The sequence below is a fragment of the Meles meles genome, chromosome 1 (assembly GCF_922984935.1).
Source record: "Meles meles chromosome 1, mMelMel3.1 paternal haplotype, whole genome shotgun sequence".
In the NCBI taxonomy this organism is placed as follows: Eukaryota; Metazoa; Chordata; class Mammalia; order Carnivora; family Mustelidae; genus Meles; species Meles meles.
In genome coordinates, this window is record NC_060066.1 from 204917292 (window position 1) to 204944809 (window position 27518).

The 27518-nt window shown below is 57.9% G+C and overlaps 1 protein-coding gene across 3 annotated transcripts; it reads left to right on the forward strand.

The window, feature by feature from the left end:
- The first annotated feature begins 1337 nt into the window (after window positions 1-1337).
- Window positions 1338-26286, forward strand: RCC2 (regulator of chromosome condensation 2). 3 transcript variants are annotated; one of them, XM_046007844.1, is made up of 13 exons: window positions 1338-1410; window positions 2577-2865; window positions 7981-8074; window positions 11402-11545; window positions 14262-14393; window positions 14745-14833; window positions 16051-16165; window positions 18095-18261; window positions 20145-20325; window positions 20572-20677; window positions 21508-21580; window positions 23107-23184; window positions 23898-26286. In XM_046007844.1, exons 2-13 carry the CDS (start codon window positions 2584-2586, stop codon window positions 24000-24002), a joined length of 1566 nt encoding a protein of 521 aa, XP_045863800.1. In that variant the 5' UTR covers window positions 1338-1410; window positions 2577-2583; the 3' UTR covers window positions 24003-26286. The 3 variants fall into 3 exon arrangements, with proteins under 3 accessions (XP_045863800.1, XP_045863796.1, XP_045863804.1); XM_046007840.1 differs by having other exon boundaries at window positions 1371-1527; XM_046007848.1 differs by lacking the exon at window positions 1338-1410 and adding an exon at window positions 1873-2019.
- The last annotated feature ends 1232 nt before the right edge of the window (window positions 26287-27518 follow it).

A 27518-nucleotide genomic window follows, 5' to 3' on the forward strand; every position in this document is an offset into this window, starting at 1 on the left:
AGAAAGCTTTCCTCCTCAATCCTCTTTAGGGTCCCTGGCTGAGTCTGAAAATCATCCTGTTACAACAGGATCTGAAAATCCTGTTACAAAGAGTAACAGGAGAAAAACATAGGAGTTTATTTTAATATAAGTTTTATGTGACATGGGAGCCCTCATAAGGGAATGGAGACCAAAAAGAACGTTCCCGTGTCTTTTTTGATTATGTTTGTTGGAGGGTGGAGGGTGCTTGAGTACTAACGTAGGCGAAAGAGTAAGAGGTAGGTATAGGACACTGGGGGCAGGTAGCAAAGTTCGTTTATTAGGATTCTTCTTGGTGTTCCTTTGTCTTCCGAGAGAAGGATGATCCTTACCTCCTGAGATTAGGCGGGCACCTCTCACCTGAGGGTTTTATGAGCTGTTTTAGGGAAGAAGGGTTGGAAGGGAAGGGGTGTAGGTAGGTGGTGTTGGGGGAGGTTAGGAGATGGCGGGGTGGGGGTGGGGTGGTGGTGGTGATCAATGACCTTAAACCCGTTTCTGTAGGTTTTCTGGAAACTCCTTCAGTTTATAATATTCAGTACACCAAGGTGCCATGTTTTGGGGTAGCATGTCCTGAACCCCATCACTTATCGCGCTTGTGATTACTTACTTGCTTAATGACCTGTCTACTGTTAGTGTGTTTCGCTAGGACAGGAATCTCATCCTCTAGCTTCGGATCCTCAGCCCATAGCAGCGTGCATCTCGCAGGTACTGGGGGCTCAGTAAATACTTATGAAAAGTTTCCATCAAAACTATCTTCGTGCATCCTAGGCCTGCATATCCATCGGTAGGCAGTTCACTAACCGAGCAAATCTTTATGTAACTCTACCATGTAACAGTACCTTGCTACATTCTGGGGACACAGAGGCAAATAAAAACGCTCCCTCGGCACAAGAGAAAATTTTATTCAAACTGTATTCATCTTTCATTCCAATCACTCAATTAGGGCACGTCCCTTGTTGGCGGATGCGTGAGCAAAGTAACTATTTTCCGACGAGTGTCCTCAGGTGACCTGTCTAGACGTGCCCGGGGAAAAACAATCCAACATTCTCCCAAACCCCAAAGAAATCCCTGGCGCGGGACGCGCTGCGCAGAGTACCCGGGGCGCGTGGCGCAGCGGGGGGACCGCGCAGGACCCGGACGCGTGGAGTCTGGCCGCGTGGCGCCCAGCGCTAGCTCGGGTGGGCCGGCGGTCCCGCGGGCTCCGGCGCGGGCGGGGGCGGGGTCGGGGCCGGGCCGCCGCGGGGTCCGCCAGCCGGAAGGGGGCGCGCGCTCCCCGGGCCCCCAGCCGCCCGCTCCGTCGCGCGCTCGCTTGCCGCCCGGCAGCACATGTGTTTCTGTTTTGTGTTGTAGCATTTGTTCTGGAAGCTCGTATTTACATTTTAAGTGTATCTGGTGAGTGGGCTGGAGCCCTGGTCTGGGCCGGGGGTGGGAGGGTGAAAAAAGCCCTCCGGTTCATCTCTTAGCTGCTCCTCTTCCGTTTTCTCTCCGGTTTCTCATCACTCCAACCAGGTAGGGACTGAAAATCAAAATCGACAATGTTCAGTTTGCGGGATCTGGGAAAGTTTTGTTTTTTTTTTTAACCCCCCCCTCTTTTTTTTTTTTTTTTAAAGCAGAAAAGGTAAAAAAAACACAAAACAACAACAACCTTAAGGAAGGGGGGTTGGGGGATTGAATGAATAAAAAGGGGAAGGAAGGCGGATCCACGTGGTTTAATCGGAGACAGACAGAGATCCCATTGTTCAAAATCAATAAAAAAAAAAAGACAGGGCGAAAAGCGCAGGGACGGTAGGGGAAAGTAGCGGCGGAGCGGGGCACTTCGCAGCCGGGATCCGAGGAGCTGGGCCACACGTTCGGAGAGGGGGCGGGGAGAGTTGGGCACCATTAAAGTTTTTATTTTTCGTGTCTGTGCGAGCAGGTGTTTGGGGCTGGGGGCCGGCTTCATTCGCCCCTCTTTCGACGGGGGCAGCCCACCCCGAGGGATTAGGCTAATTAGAGCCAGAGGTCGGAACCCCCAGGCTGGCGCGGAATTCGGGGCTCGGGGAGGGGAGGGGGGCGGATGAGAGAATTGCATTTAATTGAGGGGGCTCGGGGAGGGGGGCGCGGAGACAAAAGCAGCAGGTGGGGCGGCCGGGGCGGGGGGAGCCCTTTCAGAGGGCCATCTTTTAAATGTCCCGGAGCCTTCTCTAATTAGAAGCTAGGGGATCAGAGGCTCCTTTTTCTTTCCCTTTACTTTTTTGGGGAACAGGCTGCAATAGTGATGCGATGTAGGCAAACCTAACTTGAGGATGGGCCGGGAGGGGGGGGTCTCCATTTTTTTTATTTCCCTAAGCGGATTGCAGTCAGACGTGGGCTCCCGTGCGGGATTCCCCGGAGGAGGCGCGCCGAGGCCCGGGAGGGGCGCGATTTCCTCCCGGCTCGCCCCCTCTCCGCCCACCCCGCGGCCGCCACTTTGGGGAGGGCAGGGGAGGAAGTGGAGGCCGGTGGCTCGGCTGCGCTCCCCTCCCCCCGCGCAGTTTATAACCCGTCCATTGTGCGCCGCTGCCCCGTGTCTCCTCCAGCGCGACCATGCCCAGGAAGAAGGCGGCGGCGGCGGCCTGGGAGGAGCCGAGCTCGGGCAACGGCACGGCCCGCGCCGGGCCCAGGAAGCGCGGCGGCCCGGCCGGCAGGAAGCGCGAGCGGCCCGAGCGCTGCAGCAGCAGCAGCGGCGGCGGCAGCAGCGGCGATGAGGACGGCCTGGAGCTCGACGGGGCCCCCGGTGGGGGCAAGCGCGCGGCGCGGCCGGCGGCGGCCAAGGCGGGCGGCGCAGCAGTGATCATCACCGAGCCTGAGCACACCAAGGAGCGCGTCGTGAGTGCGGGGCCGGGTGGGGGGGTCGGGGAGGGGGGGGCCGGGGCTGCGGCGCGTCACTGCGCGTCCTGGCCGGGGGCGGCAGGGCCGGCGCAGGCCGCGGGCTGAATCATCGCAGCAGCCGCACAACAAAAGGGCGCGGGCCGGGGGCGGGGGCGGGCCGCGGCCTATCCGACCCCGTCGCCCCCGCCCGCGCGGCCGTTGGCCGTTGGGGCGCGCGCCCCGGGCCCCCCGCCGGAGGAGGGGCGGCCGGAGCCCGCGCCCGCCCGCCCGCGCGAGGGGGTCATGGCCCCGCCCCCGGCGCCGAGCGAGACGACTCCCTCCGCCTCCCCTCCCCCTCCCGCCCCGGGAAGGGAGACTTTTGCAAGTTGTCTCCGGCCGGAGGAGGGGACGCGCGCGCGCGCCGGGTGCTGGCCTCGTCGCCTGGTGCCTGCGCCGCCTCCGGGCCCTTTCTCCCTCCCCACGGCCATTGCGCCGCCCGGGCGCCGCCAGGGGAGGGGGCCGCCGGGGCGCTGCGGGGAGCGGCGGTTTGCGCCGAGGCTTTGAGGTTCCCGCCGCCTCGGCTCCGGCGCTCTGGGGGGGCGGGGCCTGGCGGCCGCCGCGCATGCCCCATGCGGCCCTGCGCAGTCTCGCGCCGCCGGGGAGGCGGGGGCGGCCGGCGCCGGGGCGGGGTGCGAGGGCGCATGCTCCGGAGAGCCCTCCCCCTGAGGTCGGGAAGCCCCCGGGGCGGCGAGGTGTTGGGGCTTTGTTCACCGCTGGCGGTGCGAGGGCGCGGGTGCTCCGTGCGGGCTCCGTGTACCCCTCTCCGCAACCCCCGCCGGGGAAGAAGCATCTCCTGTCCCCTGTGCGGGCTTCAGTTCACTCGTTAGAGTTAGGCCTGCAGAATTTAATTGAGGTCGTGACCATCTCAACTCCTGGTGTCTGCGGAACCCAGCGTAGAGCCAGACATCTGAGGCTGGGGTCCGTGATCCTCCAAACCCACGGGCTTTGTGTGAGACATGTGTCGAGGATAGATTTCAGATGGCCCCAAAAGAGTAAGAATGTCCATTTAGGGTGTAGGCTCTCCAGAGAGGCCCCTTTCTGTCCCCAAAGGGTGTGTGAGGCTCAGCAGTACCAGAGTGCTTTCCCCAAGAGGTGTTCAGTGTTTAAATGGTTAAAAAGAACGCGTTTCTTCATCCGCTTTACGGATGAGGAAACTGAGGCACGGAGCTTAAGGGCCTGTCTCCACATGACTTCCACATGGGCTCAGGTGTCTTCTGATGACGTCGGTAATCCCTGTGCAAAGCGTTCATGTGATGATGCTTCATAATTGCTCTCCTGTTGAAAGGGTCAGTGTGTCAGATGGTGGAGGAAAGCCCGTGTCACTGAAAAGGCTTAACCTAGGGTCTGAGAGCAGGACAGTGCCACGAACTGGCTGGAGTGGAGAAACTGGAGCACAGCAACAGTTCTCCTTCAACAGAGGTAATTCTCCGTGCGGGACTCCAGCCGGTTGCCCTGCCAGTCCTTCTCTGTTAGGAGGGAAGCTGAGCAGAGCGGCCAGTGGGGCTCTATTTACCTCTGCCGTGTTCTCCTGTGCATGCGCGCCTGTCCGCGGCAGGGCTCTCTCTCATCAGTGTATTGGAGCAGCACGTTTTCTTTCCCCGAAGTGAGGGAAGAGATCCTTACTCTCCCAAGCACGCAGTCCCAGAGAGAGGGAGGGACACCCGGCTCTCCAGCAGCACTGCCTGTGGCCGGCTTGTCTGATGGGAAGGCACTGTCTTAGTCTTTCCTAGAGATTTCTCTGCTTCCCAGGAGTAGACAGGCCCAGCCCTGCCTTTCAGTTTGCATTTGCCTTGTATTTATGACTCGTGTACTTTGTCCATTTTGGATACGCGTAGACAAATCTGTATGAACCTTCCTTAAAACACAAGCAGTAGCGTGGTTTCCTTTGGACTAGCGAGCACATCCAGGAGACTGAGCATCCAGATGCCTTGTGCCCAGTGCACAGTGCACAGCCGACGTTTTCAGTTCTTCATTAGCGTCTTTTGAGTTTGGTCCAGAGTCAAGACCAGACCCGTGCTGCCCCACTGCTTTCCCACAGGTCTGGGTCCCGGGTGGGTCCCCTGCCTGACCCCAGGTTCCCGGCTTCCGAGGGCAGCATCAGTCCTGCTCTTGCCAAGCAGGGCCGCCCCAGACAGCTGTCTGTCTCTAGCTTGTTTCTGGAGAGGCTTTTGAGGGAGGATTTTGCAAGACTCCTCTCCATGGAGGGCCGCCTGAAGGAGGTGCGTGTATGAGAGCAGCTGCCAGGAGCGGTCTGGAACTCTGAGCTGAAGTCGGGGCTTGTTAAAGGTGAACCCAGATACCTGAGGTTGAGGAGCAGGGTTGCCTTGAGTAAACGTGTATTTTTGTAGAACATTCTTGGGATTTCAGTCTTGGGAAATGCTCTCTCCCGGACTTGTGTGTGGTGGTGTCAGATGACCATTTTGCTGTTGTCTGGGGTGGGTGACGGACGAGCTCCGTGACCCCGGAGGTGACCACGGCTGCCTTGGCAGAATTCTGGAAAACTGGAGTGTCGCTGCCTGTGCGGGTCTTCGTGGTTTCTTCAGTGTTGGGGTGCCGAGGTCGTGTGGGCTCCAGACAAGTCTGTCCCATTTGCAAGGGCCAGACACATCGGACCCAAAAGCGAGCTTGAAGTCTGTTCGAGCTGATGATAGCCTGTGAAGGGATTTGTCGCTGACATTTCTCTGAGCGGCCTTCCCGCAGCGGAGAGTAGCGGTTTTCTGAAAGGGTATACGTTAAAAGGTGGGCTCACAGCCTCATTAACGTGCTCTTTGCACTTGGGCAATAATTCAGAAATTGCTTTGGACCAGAAAGCCTATTTTGTTGATTGAAGAAGCTCAGTGCATTTTTTTTGCTGCGGCCGTTCATCTGGGACCAGCTTTTGTGACCGGGGTGTCGGGAGCAGCAGGTGGAATGACATCACTCCTCCTCTTGGGGAGACTGTAGACCCTGCTTCCCCACCACAGAGCCTCCAGCCCTCAGCCCCGACAGCCGTCCTTGGGGGTTCCTCTGGGTGGAGGCAGCAGATGTCCGGGTGTTCGCACTTGGCAGGCCAGCTCAGGTCTGTGACCAAAAGGAGCACGGGCTGTCATTTAAGGGTGTTGGGAGTTCTGTTCCTTACTTAAATTTTTTTTTTCCTAGAAGGTAAAGGGAAGAATTCCACTAGGGAGAAATAGAGTAGGTGACCTAGGGCAAACAGCTGTGCAGATCACTGCAGAAGTCTAGTCCATTAGTTTCATCGGATGGGTGAGGACGTAAGGCCCAGGGCATGAAAACCTGAGAAAGAGAACAGTCTCTTTGGAGGAATCGGACCGCGGTGCCTGGAGGGACTCCATGCTCGAGGGCTCGCCACAAGCCTTGTATCAGGAAGGTTTTGGAGAAGTGCACAGCTGGCTTGGGAGCCAGTATCCACAGGCCCTCGCTGCCTCGGGTCACAGGGGACACCCGCTCCTGCCGGGGCCGTTGCAGAAGCTCTCGCAGTCCAAGGGACCTGCAGGCCTGCGAGCTGCTGGTCTGGCAGGTGCCCCTCCGTGTCCTGGTTTCATGGTCACCTCATGCCCCCAGGGGTCGTCTCCTGCACTCACCATGCAGACCGGAGGAGCCATGGAGGGCCGGCTGGGGGCCTGGGCGGATTCCCAGGGCCGCTGCTTCCTTGGGGAACTTGACAGAACCCACTGGCTGCTGTTTGTCCTCTGTGGTAGATCTGTAGAATGTTCCAGCCAGGCTGCCAGCTAAACAAAGAAGGGGAGATAACTGAGGGAAACTAGGCTCCCATTCAAGTAATCCGAGTCGGTGGGTGCCGTGGGGTGGGAACTGCCCTCCGATTAAGGTCTTTCTCTAAATAACTTATGCGTGGCGAGGTCCTTCTCCGTTCCTGGCTGTTGGCTTCCCCTTCACAGGCTGTCTGCAGGACGTGCCCTGTATAGGGACCGTCTTCCAGCCACGTAAACGTGGGTGCGTGTGGCGGGACCTGTTCCGTGGGGTGCTGGTGACCTCGGGTCTGGGTCATGCAGCGTCCCCCTGGAGATGTGTTCCTCTTCAGAACGCACGCACTGTGTCGCCGAGCATCCCGCCAGGGCAGGCACCGCCTAGACGTGGAAGGACGGGGGCCAGGTGGCTTTCTTTCATTGAGAGCAGTTCTGTAAGCAGAAGGAAACCATTCTTTTCCGTGTCCTGGGCTGGTGAGGTCAAGGCTGACAGAGGAGGTGGGTGCGTGGTTCAGAAGCGAGTCTCTGCCTGCTGGTCGACTTTACAAAGTGTGTTTGGACGTTTCAGAAACGCAGCACATGAGAATACCCTCATGAGTCCCAGCCCGAACGGGACAGTGACACGTCCTCCCTTGACTGGCCCGCGGTGTGTGGTCCTAGCGCTGCTCTGTGGAGAGGCTGAGGGGCTGGACTCCAGAGTCCTGGGGCTGTGAACACGGCCTCTCCCCCGGAGCCTCCCTGTCCCCACTCACCGCTGCTCCCCCGGCTCCCAGGCCGCAGCCAGGACAGGCCTGAGGACGGGCCCGGCTGGGGTCTCCCCTGTCACACGGCGCTCTGATGATGTGTTGTCACCCCTTCCCCGCCGCCCCGGACTGGAAAGGTGCCAGGCACAGTAGGCCCCACGCGGAGGAGGGATGGTCTGAAGTCGGGTGACGCAGGGCTCCTGAGGCTTGTAGTTCACGTGCAGCGCCCTGCTGGCCCCAGGGTCAGCTGCCTTAAGATCCCCTCTGCACCCCGCCAGGCCTCTTGGAAACAGCGCTATAGGCAGTTTGCAGGGTGGAGGGAAACATACGTGTAGCCGATTTTTTTTTAGTGTTTTGCAAAAGGTACTTCCAAGAGATCAGCGGGTAGAGAGATCAGCCTGGGCCTCAAAAATGAGCTGCGGCGGGCGGGTTTGGGGTTCCACACCCTGATGAGGTGGTGACCCCCTCGGGCCTCCATCCACCCTGCGGCACGCAGCAGGGGGGGCGCGAGTAATGAATGACGATCTTTCTTTTGTTTCTGGCTTTCGGGAGACGAGACCCCGCAGCTGGAAGCAGCATCGCGAGCTAATCTTTTCCTTCCTTCCCTCCCTGTCTTCTGTCTGTAGAGACTTGAAGGGCCTAAGTGCAAAGGCCAGCTTTTGATTTTTGGGGCGACCAACTGGGACCTGATCGGTCGGAAAGAAGTGCCTAAACAGCAAGGTATGAGACCCGGTTTCCACAACTGTGCGAAGCTGTCTGTCGGGTGCTTCCCTGTGTGCTAGGTGTCCCGCGTGGTTCCCGTGAGTCCTCACCAGGTAGGTGCGCTCCGCATTGGCAGTGTTCAGAGAGGCCAAGCCACTTGCCTAAGGCCACACAGCCCCTCTGGTGAGAGGGCAGGACTTGAACCCAGGTCTCATGCCAATGTCTCATTTCGCTGTTCTCTGGTGGTGGTGGTGTTTTAAGATTTTATTTGTTTGAGAGAGAGAGTGCGCGCACACGCAGGAGGGAGAGGGGGAGACTCCGAAGCAGACTCCATGCTGAGCACAGAGCTGGACACAAGTTTCAGTCCCACGACTGTGAGATCATGACCTGAGCGGAAACCAAGGGTCCGACACTGAACCGACTGAGCCACCCAGGCGCCCCTCCCAGTTCTGTGTTTTAAAAACCCAGTTCCGTTCAGGATTAAATGGGAAAAGTATAAACCGTCAAAAAGAACACGGACGCCTTCTTCCCATCCTCCTCCTCCTCACATCGGTTACTTTCATGATCACGAAGAGGCTGGTCCCGTGGGATGTCCGAGGTGTCCAAGACGTTCGGCACATGTCACACGTCCAGCTTGTTAGACGCCACGGAAGAGTCCACGGTCCTTCGCACACTGCCAGTTTGTTGCAGGAGCTGCTCAGACAGAGCAGATGGCAGTGTGTGGAGTGGAGAGAGCAGAGAAGCCCCAAGAAGTAGCTTTTGGTGCCCAGTAGCTTTTAGAAAACCGGTATCTCTCCTCAGGAGGATATGGGCCAACCAAGAGAAGTGAAGTTGGCCCGTTGCCACGTTTTATGGCTTCTTGATTTCATTTGGAAGGATTCCCAAAGTACTTTCCAACATTGCCCAGCGAACAAATATTTGCACATGGGCACTCCCTGGTGCCTCACGCCGGGCTGAGAACATCATCGTATTCCATGAAGGCAGCAGGACTTCCAGAAGCACCAGGGGTCCGGCTGGAGACGAACGGGGTCTGCCCCGGGGCTGGTGTCCGGGAAGCCCCTCCGGGGGTGTGACAGCTGCTGTCTCCCTGCCAGCCCCGTGTGGGCGCCGCATGGGGTCTCCGAGCTGCTTTTCCAGTGAGTGGCCTGCTCACAGTTACACTCGGGCCCGGAGCGGGGAAGTAAATTCCAGAGGAAAGCAAGCGGCAGAGTATTGGCCGTCTCCTGTGGACAGAGGGTGGGGTGCACTGAGGCCAGGCCGAGCTCCCCACACCCTAGGGAGGTCCAGAAGGAGGGAAACTGCCCTGTGGTTTAAAAAATCCACTCTCATGCCCTAGTTATAGGCGTGCTGGGTGCATTTCAAGAGTGCCTTTTTGTCTTCTCCCGTTCCGACCTTTGCTTCTTCCCTGGTTGGTCTCCCTTCAAGTGAAGTTTTACGCAATTAACAAACATTCTTCCTAAGTACTTTAAAGTATCTTTGGGTCCTCCCTGACCTTGCCAGGAGACTCTAGGGAGAGGGGGCGTATTTATTGTCCCACTGGTGCAAGCCGAGAGTCCTCCCGCGCTGGCCCTTTCCAGTCTCCTCATACTCTGGCCGGGGAGTCGGCCAGCCCCCCAGGGCCCACTGTGGCGAAGCCTCCAGTATCGGCATGATGGCCACGTCGTTGACTGTGACACGGTGGCTCGTGCTCTGTCCCCAGACGGCCAGGCTGGCCGAGGAGCCGCCGCTGCTGCTGGGCACTGGATTTGACTTGGATCACTCGAACGGGTCCTCGAAGGTGGGGACAAATCCTACCCCTTGGGCCCTCAGCATCTTGGGCATTGATCTTCCTGGAGCTGCCGTAGGGAAGAGGCTTCGGCAAACCAGGGCATCCAGCCACCTGTGAGACGGGTCCACTCCAAGCTGGGTCCGCCGTGGTACACCTGTTCCCTCCACGGTGTCCCCGTGTTGTGGTGCGTTGTTCCCAGAGATGACACGTGTCCGCCCTGCCACCGTCCTTTCACCTTCGTGATCAACAGACTACAGCAGATCCTGCGAAGGCTGTCATGTTGGGTGTGCCCTTTCCCAGGACGTGTCGGGTCATCTTCCACCTTTGGGGAGAGCTCGGGCTGGGGGCGTTGTCGCGGGTCTGGGATTCTGACTGCACTCGCTGTTCCCGGCCTGGGGGCCCCTGTAACTGAAGGAAGATGCGCCTGGCGCCCTCTGCTGGTGCGGCACGGGCAGGGCAGGACTGGCCTCGAGTCTCACCGGTGCTTTTCCCCTGGAGTCCGATTAAGCATCCTCTTCATCAGCTCTGATATCCACATTAACGTGACATGGCCGTTGTGGCAGCCACTAGCATTTCATAACGGTCACTACAGGCCTACACATGCGGCTCGTGTCTCTGTCCTCAAGAGCCCCAAGTTGAAAATACTACACGAAACGCTGGCCATGCCCTGTCCGTGAATGGGGAGGAGGGGGAGTTTTGAAGGCGGCAGCTCTGTTTTTCCTGCCCATACACACTCCATTGTTTTGATTGCGTCCTTGGGGGCCAGGCATTAGTGAGGCCCTGGGCTTGCTAGGCCCCGGAAGGCACATGAGTTCAGTAGGTTTGCATGCCGGGATCGGCCTCATAGTGAGCAGGGAGCCATGAGCTGGAAGAGGGGGATGGGGGCGTGGAGGGCTTCCCAGAGGAGGGGGTGCTTGTCATGAGATTTGAAGAACAAGGGTACAGGGAAGGGTGTTCTGTGGGAAGGAGTACATGACAGAGTACGGGGCCATGACTTGGCCACTACAGTGGGACCCCTGGGAAAGGAGGAAACTGCGTGGCAGGGGAGGGGTGTCAGCTGGGCCCCCTGCCCGGGACCTGGTAGATGTGCCAGGCAGGGCAGGTGGTTCTGGGGAGGATGGGGACCCTCAGACTCCACTTGGAAAGGAGCCTCTGGCTGCAAGGGCAAGGCCAAGGTCGGGGAAAGGCAGGCAGGGGAAGGTGGGAAGGGTGTGGGGAAGGAGATACTGAGCCCCCCGCCAGCTTTCCTGGGTTGGGCTCCCAGCAGGAGGGAGAGGGCCCTGCCTTTTCCGCTGCTTGCATGTGGGTGTGCTCAGCAGCCTGTGCCTGAGGGTCTGTGGTTCCCGTGGATTGGGGACAGAGATGGGCATGGGGGGGTGGAGGCAGTCATTCTATTGCAGTTGCAGACTTTCTCCTTGGGCAGCACCCCCGGCCGAGGCTAGGCTGATGCAGCACTCCAGGGGTCCTGTGGGGTCCTGTCGTAGGAGAGCGGACGCTTTGTGGCTAGAACCCTTTCTTGGGGTGCTTTCCGCCCCCCTGGTCACTGTGGGGTTTGATTTGCGTTCTTCCCTTTGCAGCTGCCTACCGCAATCTCGGTCAGAACTTGTGGGGGCCCCATCGATACGGCTGCCTGTCGGGGGTCCGGGTGCGGACCGTGGTCTCGGGTTCGTGCGCTGCCCACAGCCTCCTCATCACCACGGAAGGGAAGCTGTGGAGCTGGGGTAAGTCTGGGGTCCGGTGGGATGGGGTGCCTCATGGGGGTGGGGTGGGCTCCCGCTGGGGCTGACTTCCTCGAACTCTGTCTGCCTGGAAGGGCGGCTTTTTTGCAGCGGTATTTCTCCCTGATTTCCAGCTGGTCTCGCCTGTTCCTGAAAGTACGTCCCCTTCCTCCACCCTTCTGCCATTTGCTTGTACATAGCTACCGAACTTTCTGAATCCTATTTTGGGGGGGGGGAGATTTTTTTTATTATATTAGCGCACAAGAGGGGGCGGGGTGGAGGGAGAGGGAGAACCGTGCTCCCCCCCAAGCAGGGCTCGATCCCAGGATCCTGGGATCATGACCCGAGCTGAGGGCAGATGTTTAACTAACAGAGCCACCCCCCAGGCGCCCCTGAGTCTTCTCTTTTGGTCCTCCTTTTTCCTGAATGTTCCGACGGAATCTGGATCTTTGTGATCCCGAGGCACCTAGAATTGAATTCCTATTTTAGACACGCTGTCCCCAGGGCGGACAGTCCCCCCTTCTTGCTTCGTGGCACAGTGTTGACGTAAGACCTCTGTTCTTGCCACTTTAAATGCCACCGGCCACGTCATGGCATCAGCCGCCGTGTCACTGCGATCCTGTCCCTCTGATTCCGGGGATCTCACCCGTCTGCAGGTTTGGTTGCTTGGTTCCTCTTTCCTTTCAGATTTCTTGACAATTGAGTTTACTTTTCTGAGTGGAGTTGGTCTCCTACTGCTGGACCCCCTGGCCTGGGTCCCTGGGAGGCGGCGTCCTTGCCCGTGGTCACCTCCTGCTCCAGCATCCCCTTCTCGGGGCCCCCACGCACTGTTGCCTGTTTTTTTTTCCTTCCAGATTGTTGATGCAGGTCCTGGGTGAGGCTCAGTTTAGCCCCACGCCCTCTGGTAGCCCCTGGCCTCTTCCTCCAGCTGGCTGGGTTGGCAGTTGTCCCCGCCCTTTGTTTCTGGTCCTTTGGCTAGTTTTTAGTCCATATGACTGCTTTTTTATTTCCGTCTGTTTGAACCGTTTCTTGCGATTTCATGAGCTGCTGTACCAAAGTCCAAATATATTAACATCTGTTGTCTTCACTGCACTCTGCTAATTTTGTAACGCTGTTGGAAAAAAAAAAAAAAAACTAACAAGTGTGTCTGGCCCAAATTTAAACTTTATAGTCTCTTGATGACATGCTGACATTGCCACGGTTTTCATTCTCCCCGACTGGCGCGGAGGTGTGTCCTTCCCCCTAAGCACACCCCTCCTGCCTAGTGTTCCAGCGCCGAACACAGCAGTCTGTCAGAGCTCCCAACTTGAAATACCTTCTCTCTGATCTCTTTACTGAATTGCACTTACATGGTGCTTCTAAAAATGGGCCCTGTGCTGGCCCTGTGGGCAAGGAGTGGTGCAGGGGTCCGTGCCCTTGGCCGAGCGCCCGAGCCAAGACCTGTGCCCCGCCCCCAGCAGATGTGGGGGTGGGGCAGGGAGAGGACACGTCCCGGTGCCATGGCTAGCCGCTTGAAACGGGCTGGTGCTTGGAAGCTTTAGTGCTACAACATGTCACTCTCAAGGGGTCCACACCTGTCAGCCACTCCGGCCTCTCGAGGGCCCGAGAAACCATGCCTTTGCCGGTGAATTTGGACAGCTCCCGGTGGAAGCTGGTGTCTGCCTCTCCAGCCCTCAGGGTGCTTGGTCCTTGTCCTTGCGGCTCTGCCCTCCGTTTTTCTCCTGGTGGAAGGTTAGAAGGCCGTTGTCAGGGAGGGGTGGGAGCTGCTTCCTCCCCCTGCCCCCAGGTGCCATGACTTACTGGCCCTGTGAAAGCTCCCAGGTAAGTTTGCTTCCTGCTGTGTGGCGGTTCTCTTGGCTGGGGGGACCTGTGTGGGGCCCTTTGAGCTCTTTGGTTTGAGGACTGTGGTAGTGGGTGTTGAAAACCAGGGGGATGCAGGGGCTCCTCCCCGCACACCCTGCTTGCCCTGTCTGCTGTGGGGTGCAAGGGCCTTGCCAGAAGGCCTGGGTCTCGGCGGCTCACGGCCTGTGTGGCTCCACAAGGGCTGGTGGTCTGCGCCGTCCTGCCCTCTGTCCCTGGCTGCGGGTCCTGTTGGAGGTCAGTCCGCAGGCGGTGGGCTTGGCTCTGCTCTGTGGGCATCGTTTCCAGGGCAGGTAAAAGGAAAGAAATGACAAGTAGAAATAACCACGTGGTCCATGGAAGACACGCAGGGCACTGAGGTGACGAAACTGGGGCAGGTGTCGAAAATGGTTCCCCTTTTAAAGTCCATCTCGGGAGGGGAGCGAGGGAATTCTCGTCTGACAGGTGGAGTGAGAGCTGGGACTTTCCCCGTGCTCCCCTGCTCGTGCAGGACCCCCAGGGCCGACCGAGCCGCGTCCCTCTCTCCCTTGGGGGTAGAGCCACGGGTAGTGCTCCCGGCTGGGTTCCAGCTGCTGTCCCAGAAAAGCAGGTCGGAGCAGGTGAAGGAGGTGGCCGCGGCCTACAGAACCGTCTCTGGGGACGATACTGTGTACTTTGCCCTGGTCACCGGGCGCCTCTCCAGGTGCTCGGGATGTTGGCTGTGGACAGGGAACGGGGCGCTCTCCGCCGCCTCCTCGGCTGTTGCTTGTGGAGGGCGCCTTCAGGGGGACCCAGGTGTGTCGTCTGCCTTTCCCGGGACGCTGCTTTCCGGCCCGGCCACCCTCTCTCCTTCCTACTTTATCTTGCTCTTGATCTGCAGGTCGCAACGAGAAGGGGCAGCTGGGACACGGTGACACCAAGAGGGTAGAAGCCCCCAAACTCATTGAGGGTCTGAGCCATGAAGTGATCGTGTCTGCGGCATGTGGACGGAACCACACCTTGGCGTTGACGGGTGAGGAACGGCTGGTTTCTTCCGCATCTGGGCAGGCGGTCACACAGTCCACCTGGGCGAGGGGGTGGAGTCGCCTCTGTGGCCGTCGGTCAGAATGGGAACGGTGCCCGGAGAGCCCTGGTGGGTGCTTCTCAGAGCCGCTGATGGCCTCTCCCACCTGTTGGCATCCGACGGCGGGCCCAGGCCAGGGCCACGAGGGGCTTCTCCTCCGAGCTGCCGCCCCACGTCCACCGCCTGGTCTCTCTCGCGCTCTTCCTGCCACTTGTGATGGTCTGGGAGCCTTTGATCCCAAATCGGGTTTAGAGCCCTCAGTGTTCTTTTCCCTTTTGTGATACTGTTCTTTCCTTCCAGAGACGGGCTCCGTGCTTGCGTTTGGAGAGAACAAGATGGGGCAGCTCGGCCTCGGCAACCAGACAGACGCTGTCCCGAGCCCTGCGCAGGTGCTGCTCCCTCTCCTGACGCCAGGGCCTCTGTTTCTCTCTGCTTTTGCGCTTGACTGTCCAAGCGAGGACAAGCACCACTCCCTGCAGTTCAGTCATGCCTTGCGGAGATGGTCTAGATTCTCGGAGTGGAATTCACATGCTGTAGTCTTTAAAGCGCACCTTCTGGGTGCCCATGGTCAGAAAGCCTCCCGAAAACCGTTCTCCTTGAATGAATTAGCTCCAGGGGCCTTGTTTTAAGTTTCTGTTCCAAAGAAAGTGAGAACTGTTGGACGCATGTGATGCGTCTTTCTCTGCAAATACTCCCTTGAGTTCTGACCTCGTGTGGGGCTACCCGCCAGGGGCTTACAGCACCCAGACAGGAGTTGGGCGGTCTTTTATTCCTGAGGAACACGTGCTCCCGTCAGAGAGGTGGGGATCCCACCTAACAGTGACTGCTGATGTCGGGCAAGACCATGTGCTAGTGAGTGACGAGTGGTTGGAGGGTGAAGGCGGGGGTCCCATTCCCTGGTCTGAGAAAGAGACCGTGGGCAAGGCTACCTGTGGTTTGAAGGATTTTTGAAATGTCCCCATTGTATCTGTCATTTGCACTGAGGAAGTGACGGTTTCTAGAGGAAGGTGGGAACGAGGGGCTGGGCCCAGGGCTCAGGGCTTGTCGGGTGCGATAAGGCTTCCACGTCCTGTCTGACCTGTGTCTCCAGAGCCCACGCCGAGTTCCTTGGGGGCCTTGGCTGCCTTACTTCCTAGTTTTGAATGGTTTTATTTCTTGTCCACACCTTCTGTGAGGGCTAGTTGGGCTAGTGTTTCTAGAGGGCAAGGAGCACGGGAGAAAGCTGCCCTCTTCCAGGTTGAGGCTGAACTGCTTGCTAGTGACCGGGTAAGCTTTGGGGGTTATGTGTGGGCTAGTCTCTGCACCCCCGCCCCCCCAACCTTGGGCTGCTCAGCCAAGGTCCATGCTGCTTGGGCGCAGTGTTGGGCATTTTGGGGAACGCGGGGCTGGGCCCACCATGTGCCTACCTTGGGATTCGACTCTGCCAGGAAGGTGGGCGTCCCAAGAGTATTTATTCATGGACGCTCTGGGTTTTAGCCTTCAGAATTCCTAGGTTCCTTCAGTTTCCTTGGCAATCTGATTGTTTCACACCGACCTGCAGAGAGGGGGAAGCTTTTTTCCTGTCTTTTAAAACAAAGTCTGAGAGTCTGCTGTCTTGTCTTTTCAGATCATGTACAACGGTCAACCAATTACCAAAATGGCCTGTGGGGCCGAATTCAGTATGATAATGGACTGCAAAGGGAACCTCTATTCCTTTGGGTGCCCTGAATATGGTCAGCTGGGTATGGAAACGTTTTTTAAAAGCTCTGTAATCTAACTGCCTATCTGGAACCAGAAGTCAGTGTGGGCCTGCACACACATGTTGGAAATGTGGGTAATTGATCGCAGATAATAGCCTTGATCCGTTAAGTGGGTCTCGTTTACTGGGACGGCCCGTCCTAAGTCACAGGGTGGTGGAGCGTCTCCAACGGCTTGGCCTTAATGAGCAAATCGGGCTGGGATTCTGACAAAGGATTCTTTTTTCTGGGAGGGGGAATTCATTTATATGTAGAAGGATCTCAGAGTTTTTAAGAAAGAAAAATCAAACCACTGTTTAAGAGTTCGCCTTTCTTGGAAGCGAGAATGTTACACGAGGTGAAGGTTGTCCTGTGGATGCGGGGCTGGGCGACTACCCCCCGCCCACCTGAGTCCCCTTCCCCATGTCCGTCCCTGAACAGAGCCTACGCCTTCAGAAAAACATTCATGTCTGTCTCGTTGAGTAGAAAGAGAAAGCTCAGAAAGCAGTTCCTAGTAAGTAGAAAACGTCTCTCGATCCTGATTTTACAAGGTCTCCATTTTCTTTCCCATCTGACACCAAAGTGTGTTTTTTTTTTTGTTGTTGTTTCCCCGCTCCCCCCTTCTGGCGTCTTCCCACAGCCCAGCCCCTGGCGAGTAGGAGGTGAGGAGTGGGCGCCCTCTGCTGGCGCCTCAGCTGCATGCCACTCCGGATCCCCGCGGCCCCCGTATCTGGGTTGCCGGGTCCCCACGTCATTAAGAGCAGGCAGATGGAAGATGGTATAAATAGAACAAGGAGCATCGCGCTGGCCTTAGACTTCAGGGAACAGTGACTTTGTGAAACTAAATATACCTCGAGTCAGAAGTGAATAAGAACGAACAGCCCCTTACGCACATGCGGTGCTGGTTGCCAGGGAGCTGCCAGAGACTGTTGGAGAAACCGTTTCCATGGCCACAGGCCCTGGTGCCATCCCTAAGCCCGGGCAGAACACCGGAAGCGTGTTTCCGGTCTCCTTCTGGAAGTGCGTGTGGCTCCCCTGCGGCCTCTGGCTGCCCCGGATTTGCAGACGGGCAAGTGGATTTTCCTAGGGGGAAAACTCCGTGACCTTGGCAGTGATGACCGTGGCTGGTCCTGGAGCAGGGACTGTGTGCCACGCACTCCCAAGTGCTGAATCCAGACTTTGGGGTGCCCGGTCTATGCTTTCTTAACAGTAGTTTGAGATACGGGCTTTACGTGTGTCTGTGGAATCAGCCCTACTTGTCAGCCTTCTTTGAAACCCACTTTGAATCTCATTGTCCAAATCCAAAGAGGTTCCCTTCCTTTTAGAATTAGAACATACAAACGTAACCTTGGAGAAGTGCGTCCGCAGCCCACGTGCCTGCGTCTGCCTCCCCTCCCTGCCATGACGCGTTTTACTGGGTCAGGCAAGGCAGAGATGGGCGTATGCCATTAACTGTATTTTAACAACCCCGTAATGATATATTTAGGTTATTAGGAAGTCCCAAAAACTCAAGTCTAGGGATCGTGTGTTGAACTTTTTCTGTTCGTTCTTGGAGTATGCAGGGGCCGAGTGAGACCACACTTGGTAGGCCATTCCTTTGCATCTGTGGTCTCTGGCTTCTCTGACCACGGCTGGTGGGTAGACGTGTGGTCGGTGTTACGGACTGATGCAAACGCTAGAGGCGCATTTGATGACATCTTAACAAAGCAACATCCTTTTTGGGGAGAGTATCCTTGGGTGTTTGCTGTTCTGTCCCGTTCATTTCTTAAAAACAAGTGGCTTCAGCGCCCACAGTCGATTTCATGGTGCTGATTGGGTTGTGCCCCAGGTGGGAAGGCATCACGTTGGTTGACAGAAATGTCCTGTGAGGCCCTAATGGGCCAGGCTGGGGCCCGTGCTCTCGGCCGTCGCTGACTGCCGGCTCTGTCGCCCCAGGACACAACTCGGACGGCAAGTTCATCGCCAGGGCGCAGCGGATAGAGTATGACTGCGAGCTGGTACCCCGGCGAGTGGCCATCTTCATCGAGAAGACGAAAGACGGGCAGATTTTGCCAGTCCCCAATGTGGTCGTACGGGATGTGGCCTGTGGCGCTAACCACACGGTGAGGCTTGAGGGTTTCTGGCTTTTCCTCTGCTTCCCGACTGCCACCTTTGCGGGGAAGGATGTGTGTATGTTCCAGTGTCCCAACACTCGGCTCTAGCCAGGAACTGATCCCGGAGGCCCACGACGGCCCGTCCTACTTCCACGGCTCCGTGCCACTCACTCGGCCGCAGGTTGTGATACTTGGGTTCGTAGTTTCTCTAACAGTTTCTGGAGATGCAGTTGAAACACAGACGTTTGGGGTCAGAATCCTCTTGCAAGTGTCTCTCCGGGGTGGCTTTTGTCTACCAGAGCACCACAAGACCTCTCTCTAGGTCTGTAGTCGATCTAAATGGCTTGTAGCTGTGAAGGCTGTTTCCTTAAAGATCACTTTGGACAGATGGCCGTCCTGTTTTCTGTGTGTGTCCTGTCTCGTTTTGTTTTGTTTTTAAGATTTTATTTATTTGACAGACAGTGAGAGACAAGAACTCAGGCAGGGGGAATAGATGAGGGAGAAGCAGGCTTCCCGCTGAGCAGGGAGCCCGGTGCTGGGCTCGATCGCAGAACCCTGGGATCATGACCCGAGCCGAAGGCAGAGGCTCAGTGACTGAGCCACCCAGGCGCCCCTGATATTTGTTGTTGTTGTTGTTGTTTTTAAAGATTTTATTTATTTATTTGACAGGCAGAGATCACAAGTAGGCAGAGAGGCAGGCAGAGAGAGAGAGAGGAGGAAGCAGGCTTTCTGCTGAGCAGAGAGCCCGATGCGGGGCTCGATCCCAGGACCCTGAGATCATGACCCGAGCCGAAGGCAGAGGCTTTAACCCACTGAGCCACCCAGGTGCCCCCTGATTTTGTTTTTATAAGATTTTATTTTGAAGTTGTCTCCACACCCAACATGGGGCTTGAACTCGCCACTCCAAGATCAAGAGTCACATGCTCCACAGACTGACCCAACTGGGCGCCCCCGTATTTGTGTCTGTTTATCTTTATTGCCTTTTTGCAGTTACTCTGCCCAAGCATGCCTGTGAGTCAAAGTTGGCTTTCTTCCCTTGAAAGAGCACTGGGCTGGGAGTCCAGAGACCACGCTGGTCTGCTGGGGTACAGCTGACTCACGAGTGACCTCAGACACGGCTTCATGCCTGGAATCCTCCCCGTCTAGCGCTCAGTGATGTGGGTGAGGAGGTTTTGGTCCTCTGGAGTCTGAAATCTGTGGTTCTCTTCTGTCCAGTGCGGTCTTGGGAAGCAAAGGTCGATCTTGTACGGGCCTCCTGACGTCACGTGGTTGTACTTGGTTGTACAGTCACACCGTTCAAACGCTGGACAGTGAAGAGGCTGTCATGGACAAGTTTGTTTTGTTTTGTTTTGTTCTATTTAAATAGGGCTCCACACCCAGCGTGGGGCTTGAACTCAGAACCCTGAGATCCAGACCTGAGCTGAGACCAAGAGTCTGATGCTCACCTGAGCCACGCGGGTGCCCCGAAGATCAGTTTGAAATTGTTTTCGGTCCTCGTGGCCAGACGGAGGTCCCCTGTGCATGGGTGGGTTGGGGGGGTGTCTGCGGAGAAGGCCCAGGCAGGCCTTCTGTCCGTCCTTCCTGCGGCGCCGTCTGCGCTGTGATGGGGGGACCAGAGCACTGTCCTGCCCTCTGGGGACTCAGGCTCTTGCTTCTGATGAGGAACCAGGGGGACTTGTGACTTCAGGGAGTACTTGGGGACAGAAAGTAGGGCCCGCAGCAGAGGAAAAGAGGAAGCGCCCTTTCGTCCCCTGCCCTGGGGAGGCTCAGCTTAGCTGCAGCATTTCTGCCTTTTACGTTGTCCTCTGCTGTCCTCTGCAACAGCGCGATGGCGCCTCCTGTCCCCTCCTGTGGGGGCCCCGTCCCACACTTTGTGTTCTCTCCGCCCGCAGCTGGTCTTGGACTCTCAGAAGCGCGTCTTCTCCTGGGGCTTTGGTGGCTACGGCCGCCTGGGCCATGCCGAGCAGAAGGACGAGATGGTCCCTCGCTTGGTGAAGCTGTTCGACTTCCCCGGGCGCGGGGCGTCCCAGATCTACGCTGGCTACACCTGCTCCTTTGCCGTCAGTGAAGTGGGTTAGTGACTTCCCCATCGGAGCCTCAGGCCAGGGGGGGGGCGGCGTGAGCCTCCCCAGCAGACGCGTACTCCGTGGGTGGGGAGCCACGGAGTCCTTCCGCGTTCCCAGACCGAAACCCCAGCGTTCTGTCGGACAGAATGTTCCTCTGCTGTCCCCAGCGTGCGGCATCTTGCCTTTCCTGTTGAGGAGAATTCAGATCTTGGCACGTGTGGTCACAGTGGGAATGTGTTTGTCTTTCCCCCAGGTGGGCTGTTCTTCTGGGGGGCCACCAACACGTCCCGCGAATCCACCATGTACCCAAAGGCTGTGCAGGACCTCTGTGGCTGGCGAATCCGGAGCCTGGCTTGTGGGTATGTGGCCAAGGCTGCTGGGGAGCGGGACATCTGTCCCCTTCCTGGGCCCAGTGGACACCCCGGAGAGGGCGCCTCTTCCCTTGAGAGGCTTTTCTCTTCCACCTGCCCCTGCTCCCTCCTTCGGGGCATCGGAAGCAGCAGAATTCAGTAGGGGAGGTGCTGTTCGGGGCAAGAGGAGTTGGTAGGTCCTGGGACAGATGGCTGCTTATCTTCCTGCCTTCGCAGAAAGAACGGCGTCTTGACAGTTTCCGTTCTCCAGAGGCTTGGTGGGCTCTGCTCATCTTGCAGGTTAAAATGATTTTAACTCCACATGATGGTAGGATTTTAGTAACTCTGATTCGCTGGGAAGGAGAGATTGTCCTGAAACCGGTGCTTTTCACTTTATTTTAAGGACACCTGTTGAGCTTTCTAGCATGTCTTGGTGAGGAGTTTGTTAATGTTAATCAGCTGCCAGGTTGCTGGGAGGGGGTGGAGCAGGATGGGGTCGTTGGGGGAGGGGAGCTGTGGCTTTAATCCCCCAAACGTCCAGGCCCGAACATGTTATTTTTTTGTTGCATTCCACCCTCTTTGGAATGAGCTCTCCGTCCTGACTTGACCTCTCCTCTTGCTGGGAAGGTCTGGGGGTCGGGGGCTTGCACAGGACACGGGTGAGGGGTTCAGAGAAGCCCGTTGGCCAGGCGCGTGTTGTGGCAAGTGCGTCCCGCGCAGGGTTCAGAGTGGGATGGACTTGATCTTGGTGCTGGCAAGTCCCAGCCTATAGGAGGTGTCGGCGGGGGCTGGGGCTGTGGCTGCGCTTTTGACGCCCCCCCTCCCACCTCCGCTTGCAGGAAGAGCAGCATCATCGTGGCCGCCGACGAGAGCACCATCAGCTGGGGCCCATCGCCCACCTTTGGGGAGCTGGTAAGCGGGGGGCCTGTGTGGCCGGGGCGGGACCCAGTCCGGGATCTCTGCGGCTGCCTCCTGAAAACGGGCAGGAGGAAAACGGGAGTCTGCCGGAAGGGGAGACGCTCCCTAGTCTTTGGGTCTCGTTGGCTTTCAGGGGTGTGTGCCCGTGTGGTCACGGTGACAGGGAGGTTGCAGATCGCCGTTCGCCGTGGTCTTGTCAGCACAGCTGAGGTGTGCCGGGGCACGGAAGGGGGTGCTTTCCCGGCTCCCCTCCAGGAGGGGTCATGTCCGCGGGGGGCGGTGGGCACTGAGTAGTTACGTCTGCTGCTGCCCAGAGCAGAGCGTCACGGGGCTGGTCTCTTGGGTCACTTGGGGACACGGTGCCCTCGCTCTTCCTAACTGAAAGTCTGCGTTGCCTGCTTTGCATCTCCGGTGCCTGACTGATGAGAACCCGTGGCCCTCGATTTCTCACCCATACTTGGCCTTCCCCAACCAACCGTCTGATTCTTCAGTTCTGGTGCCTGATGAGTCTTTAACTTTCAGTTTCTTCGTCGGGAACAGCTTGGTCGCGGAGCCCGGCTGGCGCTCTGCCCGTTCTAGCTGCGATGATCCTCAGCCTCTTTGTTACTTCCTGTGGGGAAGGCGGTCTGTTTCCCTTCCCGCCTCGCTCGTGGGTGGGAGCTGAGGGGCGATGGAGAGGAGGGGAGGGAGGGCGTCTTGGTCCCTTGAGCCATCTCCGGCACTTGGTGGCCTTGTCCTCAGTGTTCTGTGCAGACTTGGGGGGTCCACGGGGACCCCGGGGCAGCAGACATTCCAGCCCTCCGAGGTGGCCCTGGCTGCATCCTTGAAATCAGGAGACAGAACCTGGCCCGGATTTTATGGATCCTTCTCAGAGAGAGGAAGGTGTTTCTAGGGCCTGTCAGAGATTCCAAATACCAATTTAGAAACGAGGGGAGCGAGGGGGACTTCGGGGCAGCGTCCCAGGGGCAAGGAGGAGGTGGCAGGGCGTCTGGGAGGAAGCACTCCCTGCACGGGAAGGGGTGAGGAGGCATCTGGTGGCAGATGGAGCTGGGAAGGGTGGGGTCTGCCAGCTGGAAAAGCCCCCATCCCCACCCTGTCAGCGCCAGGCTCGGGGAGCAGTCTTCGAGCCGGGCCCGCTGGCTCTGGTGTCCTGGAGTCTGGGGCTGGGGCCCAGAGGGGGGGGGCTCTTCGGAGTCTGGCCTGCCAGGGAGTGTGGGGACCACCAGTGTTTCTTCGTGATGACGCTGTCTCCCCAGTCCCCCCCGCCAGAAGGTGCCCGTTACCGCACAGACCCCCACAGGTGACAGCTCAGCATCAGTCCCCCGTTGGCAGCACTTGTGTGGGTCGGTGTCGCTCGCCAGGCCAGCCGTGGTGTCAGGCGCAGCGGGCCTCTGGCTCCAGGCCAGCCAGCGTTGGCTCAGGCTCCCGGACAGCGGGGTCGCCGCACACGTCGCCGTGGTTCCCTTTCCTGGACCGTACTGCAGTGACCCCCAGTTGTGCATCTCTGTTCGCTTTGCCAGGGCTACGGGGACCACAAGCCCAAGTCCTCCACCGCGGCTCAGGAGGTGAAGACGCTGGATGGCATTTTCACCGAGCAGGTGAGCGGGGGCCTCCAGGCCGGCGAGAAGCCGAGGGCGCCGGCAGCCGGGCGAAGCGAGGCCGTGCCACACCAGGCCTCGCTTGGGCGGCTCCTGGGCTTGTGCACCTGTTCGAGGCTGGTCTCGGCTCCCTGAGCAACTTCTCAGCTGCCTTGTGCTAGCTAGAGGATTTGGTGGGTAACGGGCATCCGTAGGACGTGGCACGGGCAGGCCGGCCAGGCTCGGTAGCCGCTCTCACCCCAATCACACCGGCCACAGTCCAGCCACGGTGGATTTGTTCTGGGGACAAGGGTACCACTCACATCTGCTTTGTACTTTGAGCTGAGACTACACATGTTTGGCCGTGGGGCAGATGGTGGCGGGAGGGGCTTCCTTTTTTGTCCACCAGGCCGCCCTGCCCGCCCTTACCCATCAACCCACAGGCAGGGCGTGTGACCCCCACAGTGTGGGATTGTGGTCCAGGGAGGCAGAGGGAATGGGGCAGGACCCCCACGGTCCTGCTGGTGTGTGCTGACGGCATCAAAGCCCTTCTTGGTGGCAGCCCAGAATGGGGCATTGGTAACGGGTCAGCTCCTGTGGACGCTGGTGTCGTGGAGCCAGGGGCATGGAGGCGGTCCCGGCCCAGGCCGTCAGGCCAGCTGAGCGGTGGCCCGTTGTCTGCTCTGCTCTCCACGACGGGCCCACGCACATCCAACCAAGATTTGTTCCCCCAGGTGGCCATGGGCTACGCACACTCCCTGGTGATCGCTCGAGACGAAAGCGAGACCGAGAAAGAGAAGATCAAAAAACTGCCAGAGTACAACCCCCGGACCCTCTGATTCTCCCAGAGCCCCCGCAGCCCCACACCTCCCGCGGCAGCTGTCAGTTCCACGTGCACTGGGACCGGACGTCGAACGAGGAATTGAAAGAAAGCAAGAGTTGACCGAAGGTGCATTTTTGTTAGACTCCCTGAGGTTCCGTTTTATAACTGATTTCAACGTCAACTACCTTTTCTGTATGCTTTCCAAAGTGTTTTTTTTTTCTTTTAATGTTTAATTAAAATATTTGCTCATAGTTGACTTACCATTCCTACAAAAGAGGCAGAAACTCTGAGCAACCTAGGTTTTTTGCCTTTTTTTTTTTTTTTTTTCTCCAAGTGGTTTTTCTTTTTCTTCCTGCTCCTAAACACACTTCTCAGAATGCCCCTTTCCAGTCGTAACTAGCTTGTGATCCGAGCGGGTGCTCCCTGGGAGAGGAGTCCCCGTTGACGCAGAAAGAAAGGTCCCTTCCGGGAGGCAGCAGCGGCTGGACGGAGACCGTGCTGGTGGTGGCCCTCCATTCCCAAATCACGCCCGCCTGCTTCGGAAGCATCTGGGTCACTTTCCCGCTTTTTCCTGTAGACCAGCCGAGGCTGGCCTTCTGTTTCTCTCCTTGGCTGCTTGTAAGCCCCAGCGCCTTTCGGCTGCAACATTACCAGAATCTGCCATTTCCCCCCTGGTGGGGGCTCTGGGGTCTGTGTTTAGCCATTTTTTATCTACTTTAGCTGTAAAAGAAGTCCAGATGAAAATCAGGTGATTGTGGACCCAGTGGGGACTTGGGGGGTGGGCAGACAAAGGGACAGCGTGTCTAGTTCACGGGCGGCTCTGAGGTTTCTCCGGACGAGCTGGAGCCGTCTGGCCAGCACTCGCCGTTAAAGATTGATCAGCCAGCAGTTTAAAAAAAAAGTGCATTCAGGAGTCCTTGCAAGGAAGGATCAGCCCTTTCTGTACCAGCCTTGATCACCTCTGTGCTTCTGTCTCTATCCTCCGCCGGATCCTGCTGGAACGGGCCCTGTCTCAGACGTGGGGTCCTGTTCTGCTAACCCAGCTCTCTGGTCGCCTTGCTTGGCTGTGGTACCAAATAGTTGGGATTCCTGAAAAGTCCCCCTTCCCCGCGTGTCAGCGCAGATCTGTGACTGCCACCCCGCTTCCCGCCACGCGCCCTCTGCCCGAGCTCGTCACCGGCGGTGCGCTGCTCTGCGTGAGTTACGAGGTGCCTTTCCCGGACCCCTCCGCTCACTTGGACCCAGGAGAGGCGACAGCTCTGGCTGGGGCTCTTGGTTTCGAGAGGGTCTGGACGGGTTTGGGTGCTTTAAAATAGATTTTTTAGTTCCGTGGTGCTTCTGGGGGAGAGGGGGTTAGGACTGCGGTGGGACACGTGGGTGGATGGGAGAGTTGAATATGGGTCTTTTTATTCTTTGCTTTGCTGTTGTTACCACTTGTCATTGTCTTGATGTTAAAATGCCAAAAATGATCGAGTCTCGTTGCTTTCTTCCCCTGCCCATCCCCCTGTGGCGCCTCACGGCGTCTGCCTTTCCAGGGCATGTGACAGGACAGGATCTGCCCCGCCAGTCCCGAGGCCTTGTGCCAGGAGAGCGGGTCTGCGTCTTCCTAAGGTTTAGTCTGACTTCACGCTCATCTTTGCTGTCCTGTGTCAGTCCGTAGTCCAGGGGAGAAGCTTCTGCTAAACTAACCTAATTTGTCCAAATCACCCTTAGAGCCACCATCTCGGGCTCTCACTTCCGTGCGGGGCACCTGCCCTTTTTCCTGGACACGAGTCTGTCTCCTGGAGTGGGGCTTCGGCACATGTGCCCCTTGGACCCGCACAGCCGCCCCAGGGTCCCCTCTGCGGGAGCTGCCCTGGGGCAGGCAGGGCTCTGATCTTCTGGGGGACCAGTCTGAAACCCGCCACCAGCCTATTTTAGGGCCCCTTGCCAGGGACCAGAGCAGCATAGGCCTGGAACTTCCAGGTGAAGACGGCCCTGTTCTCCGCCACAATCACTCCTTTTGGCTTAGAATTTTAAGATGAACTTCCTAAGGGGGGGGGGGGGGGAATCCTTCATGACAAGGAATTAGGGGGTTGTCCTGCACTCCAAGAGAAAGAGTGGCCTTGCGCCGACCCCCCGGGCCTCTGACCCGCCTCCCATCTCTGGAGGGTGGGTTCAGGGCTAAGGGGAGAGAACACCTGAAGAAGTTGTGATTTGGTCGAAGGTGCCTGGTTTAGTGCTGTATTTGTCTTATCTTTTTTTATATATATATTTCTTGGAGTAAACATTTTAAATAAACGACATCATTGTTTACTCTGTTTTGGCTTTTGTGCTTCTTTTTCAGTAGAACCAGCATAAGACCTTAAGAACGCAGAGCCACTGGGTTTCCCTCTGCTCCCCGCAGGGGCCCCTGCCTGCTGCCCATGCCGAGGCTCCCCCGAGAAAGATAGGCTTTCGGGGGAGCTCTGTTCAGTGTCTAGGCTTAAACCTGGGGTTGAAGGTGAGTGGAGCTCCCAACTCTCCCTGGAAGCCTGTGACCCTCAGGGAGGTGTCCCCCTTCACTGGCCCAACTAAAAAAGGGGGTTTGGGTTTGCCCACTGGGGCTCTGAGGGCAGACTTGGTTCAGGCACGGAAAAGCACGGGAACAATGGTAGGTCTTGTGTGCCCAGAAAGGTCTGTCCTCATTCCCCACCAACACTTCCAAGGGGATCCCTGAGCCGTCCTGTCACTTAAGCACTGGTCGCAAAGATGCTCCAGGTCAGGGCCACCCCCCTGCCGGTTGTGCAGCGCACTGTCCACCAGGTGGCACCAAGGAGCCAGTCGGGTGCTCAGAAGCCCCAGGCACGCACTTAGCTGTGTCCACCTTGACAGCCTTTGCCTTTGCTCCCAGGCTGCTCCTCCCCCGCTGAGTTCTTACCCTGCGGCTACTGGCCACCTGCACTCCCCAGTCTCCCAACACCCATCACTGCGGAACCTCTGAGATGCTGGCTGCTCTCAGTCCTCACACTGGCCTCCTCTCCCCGCCTCCCAGTCTTTGCCCCTGCCCCCCCGCCCCCCACCAGCAGGAGGGGCAGAATGGGAGCGGCCCCTCAGAAGCACTTAATAGCATCTTCGTGCCATCTGCTCGGGCTGGCAGACAGGTGGAAAGAAGCAGCTTTGGGTCGCAGGGTGGGCGTTTCTTCTCTCCTGGACACTTGAGGTTAACAAGGTACCCCTCCCCCACCCTGGCCCGCCCCGCGCCTGCTGTATCTTGTCCCTCTGACCCCAGAGGAGGCCAGTTGCCTACAGGGGGTGATTTCTTGCTCCCCCTTCCTCAAGCCTGGAGGCTGTCCCCGTGCTCAAGCGTGTAGACCCGGCACATCAGAAGGGCTTAAACTAGAAAAGAATTGAAGGAATCTGAGTCCGGCCTTGTCCCTGCCCAGGTGGGGCAGCCTGACCCCAGGAGTCCCAGGGGCTCCACTTTCCATTCTCAGCTGTCCTCCCCGTCCTCAAAACAAGGCAGCTGCGAGCAAAATGCATTCGGAACATCTAGGACTTTAATGGATACTTA

What these genes read in the sequence shown, in the direction of transcription:
- RCC2 (XM_046007844.1), top strand. Translation starts at nt 2,584, where the DNA reads ATGCCCAGGAAGAAGGCGGCGGCGGCGGCCTGGGAGGAGCCGAGCTCG. An exon ending in AGGGAAGCTGTGGAGCTGGG is followed by an intron (nt 11,546 to 14,261) that starts GTAAGTCTGGGG and finishes CTTGATCTGCAG; the next exon opens with GTCGCAACGAGAAGGGGCAG. An exon ending in CCACACCTTGGCGTTGACGG is followed by an intron (nt 14,394 to 14,744) that starts GTGAGGAACGGC and finishes CTTTCCTTCCAG; the next exon opens with AGACGGGCTCCGTGCTTGCG.